The sequence below is a fragment of the Euprymna scolopes genome, chromosome 39 (assembly GCF_053919585.1).
Source record: "Euprymna scolopes isolate OS-2025 chromosome 39, ASM5391958v1, whole genome shotgun sequence".
In the NCBI taxonomy this organism is placed as follows: Eukaryota; Metazoa; Mollusca; class Cephalopoda; order Sepiida; family Sepiolidae; genus Euprymna; species Euprymna scolopes.
This window is the reverse complement of record NC_136520.1, coordinates 1,940,001-1,950,000: the sequence shown is the minus strand read 5'-3', so window position 1 is coordinate 1,950,000 and position 10,000 is coordinate 1,940,001. Positions and strand designations below refer to the sequence as shown.

Genomic DNA, 10,000 nt, shown 5'->3' with positions numbered 1-10,000 from the left:
ACGTCATGTTCTTCTTTTTTTTTTGCTCAACACACACCTACAAACACCCGGGCAAGGCCGGGCACCCAGGCTAATCTATATATATAAAAGCGAAAATGTATGTATGTATGTTTGTGTGTCTGCTAAAAACTTTCGACAAAAATCCCCATCCTTCGCATGACAAATATCGAAAAATTGGCCAAAAACGTTTATTTTTTCACCCTGAAATCAGCACTTTTCTACAGGGGCGGGGTCAGTAAAAACCGTCCTCTCATGACGAATTCGCTTCTACGCATGCGTCATACGACGTCGTAACCTAATTTAGTTTAAAGATAAAAAAAATGACCTAATTTCGTGTACGTCGTGTTAGGTCAGTTGGTTAGAGTGCTGGGTCATTATCTAAAGGTTTTAGGTTTGAATCGTGGTGTGAGATGCTTTTTTTTTTTTTTCGATTTTTTGAATTTCAATATTGAAGCAGGGTTATTTAAGCCATTTTTCACATAACGTTCGTTTTTCTCTTTTTTTTTTTACTTCGCTTATTCTTAGGTTTTCATTAACACCTCCCATCCCCGTCGCCTCTGTCGAAAATTTTTGCGAGACATACAAACATTTTGCTTTTTATATATATAGAAGATAGCTTGAATTAAAGTTTAAAATGCAAGTATCATGCTTCAATTGTGCTTTAAACAGAAACATTCATTTCGAACGCACCCCTGTCATATCAAAGAATCTACTGTTGATTTTATATTTTTGACCTTACTGCTTGTGTGGTAATAATTACATTCATTCAAGTTTACAATGAAAAAGTCAAGTCTCATGGTGTAATTGTGCTTTAAACAGAAACATTAATTTCGAAAGCGCCCCTGTCATATGAAAGAACCTACTGTTGATTTTATATGTTGGGCCTTTCCTCTTGTGTGGTAATAAAACTTCTCAAATGCACCCGTGATGTTTTTTTTTGTTTTGTTTTTTTTACACAGTGATCACCACTTATCAAGGCCCGGAAGCCACTCAGGGATAAGGGTTATTGCAAGTACATTACGTTAGTGTGGAGATTTGATGAAGTGTTTACTTAAGGGGGCGGTTCATTAGGAATTTGTTAACATTGGACTTGAAGACATCCAAGTTGTAGTCCGGTGGGAAGCAGGCAGACGGAACAGAGTTCCACAGGCGTGCAGTTCTAATAAAAAAGCTTTGTTCATGGAATCCACGTTTTGATTTAGGAACAGATATAGAGTGGGGGAAATTTTTCACAGTGGATTCAGCTAAACGGGTGTTTTTCATGAAAGGTTGGCGAGGGGGGGGACCAGAGATTGGAGTTCAGACGAGCGCCTATCCTTCCTTGACAGAGTACAAAATAGACTTTGTGGCTTAGTGGGGGATGCCCTTTTCTCTACCCTGCAACCTCTCTCCCACAGAAGAGACGTTGCAAGCCTATCTTTGTTTTATCGTTATTTCCATGGCAGGTGCTCGTCTGAACTCCAATCTCTGGTCCCCCCTTGCCAATCTTTCACGAAAAACACCCGTCTAGCCGAATCCACTGTGAAAAATTTCCCCCACTCTATATCTGTGCCTAAATCAAAACGTGAATTCCGTGAACAAAGCTTCTTTCTTAGAACTGCACGCCTGTGGAACTCTGTTCCGTCTGCCTGCTTCCCACCGGACTACAACTTGGATGTCTTCAAGTCCAATGCTAACAAATTCCTAATGAACCGCCCCCTTAAGTAAACACTTCATCAAATCTCCACACTAACGTAATGTACTTGCAATAACCCTTATCCCTGAGTGGCTTCCGGGCCTTGATAAGTGGTGATCACAGTGTAAAAAAAAAAAAAAAAAAAAAAAACCTGCCATGGAAATAACGAGAAAACAAGGATAGGCTCGCAACGTCTCTGTTTGACTGTGTGCGGTGTTAACTTTTGTCAAAATTGCCTGTTCCTTCTTTTCATCGGATTATTTCGATTATCGATTATTGATAGTTAGCCAGGCCAGGCATATGAATTCATCAATAGGTTCTTTGATATGACAGGGGCGTGTTCGAAATGTTTCTGTTAAGAGCACAATTGAAGCATGATGTTTGACTTTTGCATTTTAAACTTTAATTCAAGCCATTATATAAAAATAATTTTATAAAATTAATAGTAGATTTTTTACATATTATCTGATATACTTTGATAATCAGTACTAGCGGTGGGGGTGGGGCGGATTTGCCCGGGCGTAAAATATGCTTAAATATGACATTTTAATTTGTCTAGATTTCGTATATATTATTATGGAATCGTGATTTCAAAAGTTAAAAAAAAAAACGTATTTAGGTACTATTAGCTGAAACAAAAACCATAGCATTCAAAGTTGGTGACGTTACCACTGTACCAACGTGACACACGTATATACACTGATTAAAAATTAAAAATAAATTAAGATGAATGTACGAAATGTTTAACGATTTTTTTTCATTTTTGACCAATTTTTGACCCCTTTAAAAACAGTTTTCACCGACTAAAGATGCATAAAAGAATGGCCCGTGAAAAATCCAATCATTTGAGGTTCTTAGCGCCGCTCTCCGACTTTTAGTTTCGGAGGAGATAGAGTTTGAAACTATGAAGACAAACAGACGGACATATAGCCGTTTATATATTAGATTAATAAACACTATGGTATACTGGCAATATTTTTTATTTATTATATTTTTATTATAATTGTTAGTACAATTAAAGAGAGAATCTATTTAAAAAAAAAAAAAAAAAAGCAATATTATTTCCAAGATTATTTTTAGTATTCCATTCTCAAGGGAGATAATCAGATGAAAATCATCTGTAAATATGCTACCGGGCAACGCCGGGTCGGGGCTGCTAGTTTGATTTAAATAACACTCACTTAAGAATTACTCCAGACATGAATGAAGTAAAAAAATGAAAAAGTTAATCAGAATGACAGCGTGCTAGCCCCAAACCTATTCTTGGCTCCACCCAACAGATCCAATTCTTGCAAAATAAAGAAATAAATAAATAAAAGATATTTCAATGTCTTCGAGATGTCAAGAATTCTGCCAAACAAACTAAAAATAGAAGTTCAGAAATTCTAAGAGAAAACAAAAAGAAAAACAAGAAATTGATCAATGGTAATTTTGAAATTCTAAGAAAATAAAAAAAAATTAAAAAAAAAACGAATTTAAAAATAAAAAAAAAGAATTAATCAATGGTAATTTTGTTTTCTTAGAATTTTTAAATCTTTTTTTTGGGGGGGGGGAAGAAGGCAGCAAAAATGGGGTAGGACGAGGTTGAGTGCAGAGGCTTTTAGTATTTAATGCATTTCTTTATAGCAAATTTTAATTCTCGGTGAATAAAAGTGGTTGCACTGTAGATATTTCTGTGTGTTTCCTCGGATAATCTCTTTATATCTTATAATATATATATATATGTATATATATATATATATATATATATATATATATATATATATATATATATTATATAATATATATATATATATATATATATATATATTATATAATATATATATATATATATATATATATATATATATATATATATATATATATATATATATATATATTCTTCTTTGAAACCTCTGGCCTTGATGGAGGGGAGACATAATGATGTGAAATAACAGCAAGGGGAGACTTGATTCCAAATATTTCTCATATGTTATATCTCCCTTCTTTTGGAAATGGGGTACAATTATGAATATCTCCAGTATCAATTAATCCTTATACACTGTGAAATTTACTTTATGTATGAAAACAGAAGAAGAAGAAGAAGAAGAAGAAGAAGAAGAAGAAGAAGAAGAAGAAGAAGAAGAAGAAAGGGGGGATGAGAAGAAGAAGAAGAAGAAGAAGAAGAAGAAGAAGAAGAAGAAGAAGAAGAAGAAGAAGAAGAAGAAGAAGAAGAAAGAGGGGAAAGACAAAGAAAAAGAAGAAAAAAGAGGAAGAGGGTGAGGAAAGAACAAAAAAGAAGAAGACAAAAAGAAATCGAAAAGAAGAAAGAAAAGAAAAGAAACTGAAGAAAAGAAAAAAGAAATCGAAAAGAAGAAGTAAAAGAACAGAAAGGAGAAAGGAAAGCAAAGAAGAATAGGAAAAAAGGAGGAAAAAAAGGAGGAAAAAAAGGGGAAAAAGGCAAAGAAAAATAAGAAATAAAAGTAAAAAAAGAAGAAAATGTGAAAAAAGAACTCGTAAAAAAGAACAAGGCAAATAAGAAAAAAAGAAAAAAAAACGGAAAAAGAAACGGACAAGAAGAATTGGAGAAAAGAAACATTTAAAAAAAAGAAAAAGAAATATAACTCGAAAAAAAAAATGAAGAAAAAGACAAAACCCGAAATAAAATGGAGGAAAATTAGAAAAAGGATTTTGCTCACTTTTGATGCCAGATTTGCCACTAATGCGATGATAGAATTCTTGAAATTGGTTCCAGCAGTTAATGGCCGCTTTGTCGTCTGAAAGTACAAAAATGGAAACGAAATTGAAAACTCGAAAACAATTCACAGGCATTTCATGCAAACAATGAAAAAAAAAAAATCAAAAAATCTGAAAAGTAATAATTTTTTTTCATATATTAAAAATAAATAAATTCGAAAAATAATTTAAATTAGAAAATCAAATTAAACTTTAAAAATTTAAAAAAATTTAAAACATGAACTTGAACAATAATTTAAAAAATTTTTTTAAATAATTAAAAAAAAACTTTACATTAAAATAAATTTGGAAAATAAAATTATTTTTAAGAAAACAACATAAGAAAAAAAACATACAAAAAAAAATGAATAAACATAACAAAAATCATAAGAAAAACAGCAAAAAACATACGAAAAAACATTGAAAACATATAAAAACATAAGATAAAACATGACAAAAACATAAGACAAAATTAAATGTAAAGTAATTTGGAAATATCTTTTTTTATTATTAGTATCGCATTTTCACCTCAAACAAGGAACAGCGCCACTTTGATGGGGGGGGAAGGAGGTAACTATTTGGAACATAATTTGGAGGGGTACTATGTAGGGAGTTGAGCAGCAAGATGTAGGTCTACTTTACACTGGAACTTCTGCATGTCAGTACAGTCAGGGAAACAGGAAACCAGAAGGGAATTCCAAGTCTAGCATTTCTGGGGAAGAAACTATTAGAGTAGAAGGCTTTCTTACATCTAGGGATCTCTACTGTGAAGGGGTGGGATTTAGCTGCTTGTCGAGTTTGATGGGGGTATTCACGTCTAGGGGGTACGAGTGCTTGTAGTTCGTAAGAGAATTCACCATTAAAGTACTTGTAGAACAGACAGAGGGATGCTACGTTTCATCGATGGGACAGAGGCTTAAGCTTGGATGACAGTTCAGGGCCTATCAGGTTGGCAAGTCTCTTTTGAACCCTGTCAAGGAGTGAGAGACTAGTAGCAGATGCACCGGTCCAAATGTGACAACAGTACTCCATAAATGGACGAATGGTGGCCTTATAGAGGTACAGGATATTTTCAGGCGTAAGTAGTTTTCTAGCATGGTAGAGAGAACCCACCTTCTTAGCAGCAGCCTTGGCAATGCTCTCAATGTATCTATTCCAGTTCATATTCCCTGTAAACGTTAGGTCGAGGAGTTTAAAGGAAGTACTTTCGGGTAATGTGTTTTTGGCCATTGCTATTGGTGGTAGAGAAGGTTTCTTGTAATTATTGAAGGAAACAAGCTTAGTCTTGGCAGCATTGAATGTGACCATCCATTTTTTTTTTTTTTACAAGTTCCAAAAGTAAAGCCTCCTATTTTTTTTTTTTACTCAAATGTTGAAGAGCTATGAAGACGGGAGTGGTACCATTAAAATGAGGGACCTTTTGTGCTTCAGAATTTATTTTCCCACATAGTCACTAGCATTCTCAATGCCTTTTTGTCGTGAATTCAATGACGCGTATCTGCTTCTGATACACGTCTATGACAAGGGTTGCTTTCTTAGAGTCTCACACCGCCAATATCTGCAACAGAGAGATGAAATTTTCAGGTCATGAATGCATAAGTTCAGTCATCATAACAATGCAATGTGTAATCCTCTCTAATCCATTTAGGTGGAATAAAAAAAAATAGGAGGCATTCCCACCCCTACACAATAAAAATCCGTAGATGTAAGAAAGCCTTCTACTCTAATAGCTTTTTCTTCAGAACTACTAGATTTTGGAATTCCCTTCTGGGTTCTTGTTTCCCCAAGTGTACTGACATGCGGAAGTTTAAATGCAATGTGAACAGACATCTTGCTGCGCAACTCCCTACATAGTATCCCAGCAACTTATGGCTCCGATAGTATCCCCCCCCCCCCTACATCCAAGTGGCACAGTGCCTTGTTTGGGGTGAAAACATATTTATAAAAAAAACAAAAAAAAAAAAACATCTTTCTCAGACTATGTTAAAAATAGACTTCGTAGCTTAGTGGGTGATGCCCTTTTCTCTTCCCTGCAACCTCTCTCCCACAGAAGAGACGTTGCGAGTCTGTCTTTGTTTTATCATTACCTCCATGGCAAGTGCTCGTCTGCGTTCCAATCTCTGGTCCCCCCTCGCCAATCTTTCACGAAAAACACCCGCCTAGCTGAAACCACTGTCAATAATTTCCCCCACTCTTTGACTGTCCCTAAACCAAAACGTAGATTCCATGAACAAAGCTTCTTTCTTAGAACTGCACACCTGTGGAACTCTTTTCCATTTGCTTGCTTCCCAACTGACTACAATTTGGTTGTTTTCAAGTCTAACATAAACAAATTCTTGATGAGCCTCCCCCTTAAGTAATCCAATCTGCCAAATTTCTATTACTAACGATTACTATATTACCCCATTGATTACTGTACACGCAATAACCCTTATCCTCCAGTGGCCTTCAGGCCTTGATAAGAGGTGACTCCCATCATGTAAAAAAAAAAAAAAAGAAAAAAAAAATGTTTATCAGTAAATCTGTACCTTTGCAATATCTTGTGATCCTTCCGGCCACATCATTTTAATTAATTCATCAGCGCTGTAAAATAAAAGCAACAAGAATTTGTTTATATTAGACTTGAAAACAACAATGCCGTATGTAATATTGTAATCAATCATTTTAATCAATTAATCAGCACTGGAAAATAAAATCGCAAAGAAATTAAAAGAGTAACAACGATTAGTCGTGGAAATTGGATAGAACGCAACAAAAACTTGTTTACATCGGACTTGAAAACAATGTTGTATGTAATATTGCAATCAAAGAGACATAAATGCATGATCTGTCCTACGAGGATCGACTGAAACAACTGGATCTTCTAACTCTAGTGTTTTTTGTTTTTTTTACATAGGAATCACCACTTATCAAGTCCCCGAGGCCACTCAAGGATAAGATTAATGGGGGTAAAGTGGTCAATGGAACAATATCATAGTAATCGTTAGTAGTGTAAATTTGGTAAATTGGATTACTTAAGGGGAACTGCTCATCAAGTACTTGTTTACATTGAACTTGAAGACAACCAAATTGTAGTCAGTTGGAAAGCAGGAAAACGGAAGGGAGTTCCGCAGGTCTAAGAAAGAAGCTTTGTTTATGGAATTTACGTTTAGGTTTAGGCACAGGTAAAGAGTGGGGGGAATTATTGATAGTGGTTTCAGCTAGACGAGTGTTTTTCGTGAAAGTTTGGCGAAGGAGGGACCATAGATTGGAGCTCAGACGAGCACTTGCCATGAAAATAATGATAAAACAGAGACAGGCTCGCAACGTCTCTTCTGTGGGAAAGATGGTTAACGACACGCACTGGCAACCTGGCTGTGGCAATCCAGTACAAAAAGAGTTTACCAAATTTTCACTACTAACGATGATTACAACATGGTCTCTTTGACCACTGTACACTCATTAACCCTTTCCTCGAGTGACCTCCGGGCCTTGATAAGTGCTGACTTTTTTATAAAAGAAAACCCCCCAAAAAAACCTTATAGTGAGTGTCTATAGTCTGTCAAGATTGAAGGAAACTACAATATCATTGATAACACTGAAAATGGCTGAAAAATAGCCGTGCTCATAATTTATTTTATACAATACTTCATGTTATATCCTAGATATAAAAATAAAAATAAATGAACCATTTCTCAGATGCATTGCTATATAGGTCTAACGTCGATGATCCGATTTACTTTGTTTTATATATTAGATATAGACACATGCTTAATCGTTTCTCACTGACCTGTTGTATAAAAGACGCTTCAAATCTTGATACAATGTGTCCTTGTTTTTGTCTAAGAACCCGTTGACGTTATACGTCACGTCCCCTGCGTAGTGACGCACACGGAAATCTTGTCCATGTTCCATTGTTTTGTCTGTCGGAGCCAACTGGAATTAGAAAATGAGATTTGTCATAGAAGAGGTGCCTTTAATAAGTTTCCACATTTATTTTGCACAGACGTTTAGAATTGTCGCAGACTCCTGAAAATTCAGTACCTTGCTGCAATATTGTTGATTACATGATGGGGGTAGATATTTAATTGCTGGCCAACACAGCAATATTTGGCACAAGGCCGGAAAGTGGGGATCTAAGCAGGCTCCCCTAAAGGAGGGGCACTCCTGTAATTGCAAAAATTGCCTGAGTAACCCTGTCGGCATTCCCCGGTCGGGATGCCTCAGGCGACAAGCAATAAACTTGCCCCACTGGAAAGCCCGGTGGCAAGGCCTGGGAGGGTGGACCTCCTGGATATTACCGAGGTGGTGTACCTCAGTCCAACAGGTGCTGAGCCGGTTCCCGGCCCCTCACCTATCAGGCTGAGTGTCAAGAACCAATCCTTGAAAAGTACTCTACCCTATTTCCCTGCAGCCGAAGCCGCTAGGAGACACATCCCCATCATAGTAAGACCATAATGGGGGTAGTTATTTAAATGCTGCCCACATCAGCATTATGTGGCACAAGGCCGGAAAGTGGGAACCCCGCAGGCTGCCCTAAAGAAGGGGCACTCCTGCAATTTTAAAAATTGCCTGAGTAACCCCGTCGGCATTCCCCAGTCGGGGCGCCTCAGGCAGCAAGCAATAAACTTGCCCCACCGGAAAGCCCGGTAGCAAGGCCTGGGAGGGTGGACCTCCTAGGTATTACCTAGGTGGTGTACCTCAGTCCAACAGGTGCTGGGCCGGTTCCCGGCCCCTCACCTGTTGGACTGAGTGTCAAGTGACGAATCCTTGACTTGTACTACCCTGTCTCCCTGCAGCCGAAGCCGCCAGGAGACATCCCATCATAAGAGACTTATAATGGGGGTATAGTCCTTCACAGTTGGGAGATTCTACTTATAAACGATGCTGCTAGAAACTGACGAATCAAATTAATTCATGTTCTGTTACCAACCAATCAGAAACCAGAATTGCTCCATAAAAATTAAACTTTTTTTTTTTAGCAAACTTTGCATGGGGTTTCTTCATGTCAACACGGGAAGTGGCTACAAAATTATAAAATCCGAAACCTGTACAGAACAGCTGTCTACTAAGACCTCGTCATCTCCAGGACTTGTACGGAATAACTAACCATCAGAAACTCTTTTGAAACTGAACATGGCTTACAACTCCAGATATCTTATGAGATGACTGATCAAATTTTTATTACATCAGGTTCAAATGAACAGCTACAGCAGGAATGGGAATACACCCTACTAAAGCCTGATTGTCACAGCTGGTAAATTTCAAAAATGCAATCTGGATGTGAAGGCACTTTAATAAAAAAAAGTGCTCGGACCATACATCCATACGTTTGATGTATATACAAAAAAACATAATATGCCAAAATTGAAAAAATATAAAAGGTATTATTAAACAGAAGGTTTCTGTTGTTTTCAGCAATGTTTGCCTGAATATACAGGGTGGTCAAAAAGTCAGGTAACATTTTAAAGAAAAACGATATTAGCAATACACGTATATTTAAGTACCATACATTGAAATATAAAATGAAACAAACATGAAATATGTTTATTTTGTTAATTGTCGTCCATTTCTCTCTATCAATCGCTGGAAGCGATTAACCACTGATTGTGTAACACGTGTAATCATGTC

General features: G+C 36.5%; 1 protein-coding gene across 2 annotated transcripts in view; it reads right to left on the bottom strand.

The window, feature by feature from the left end:
- LOC145263605 (unconventional myosin-Id-like) overlaps nt 1-10,000 on the bottom strand; it is a 461,413-nt gene that overhangs the window by 52,579 nt on the left and 398,834 nt on the right. For both annotated transcript variants that reach the window (XM_080120445.1, XM_080120446.1), the window contains 3 exons: nt 8,160-8,305; nt 6,919-6,973; nt 4,354-4,431 (listed from right to left, as the gene is read on the bottom strand). In XM_080120445.1, coding sequence (XP_079976571.1) covers nt 4,354-4,431; nt 6,919-6,973; nt 8,160-8,305 — 279 coding nt within the window. The remainder of the gene's footprint in view (nt 1-4,353; nt 4,432-6,918; nt 6,974-8,159; nt 8,306-10,000) is intronic.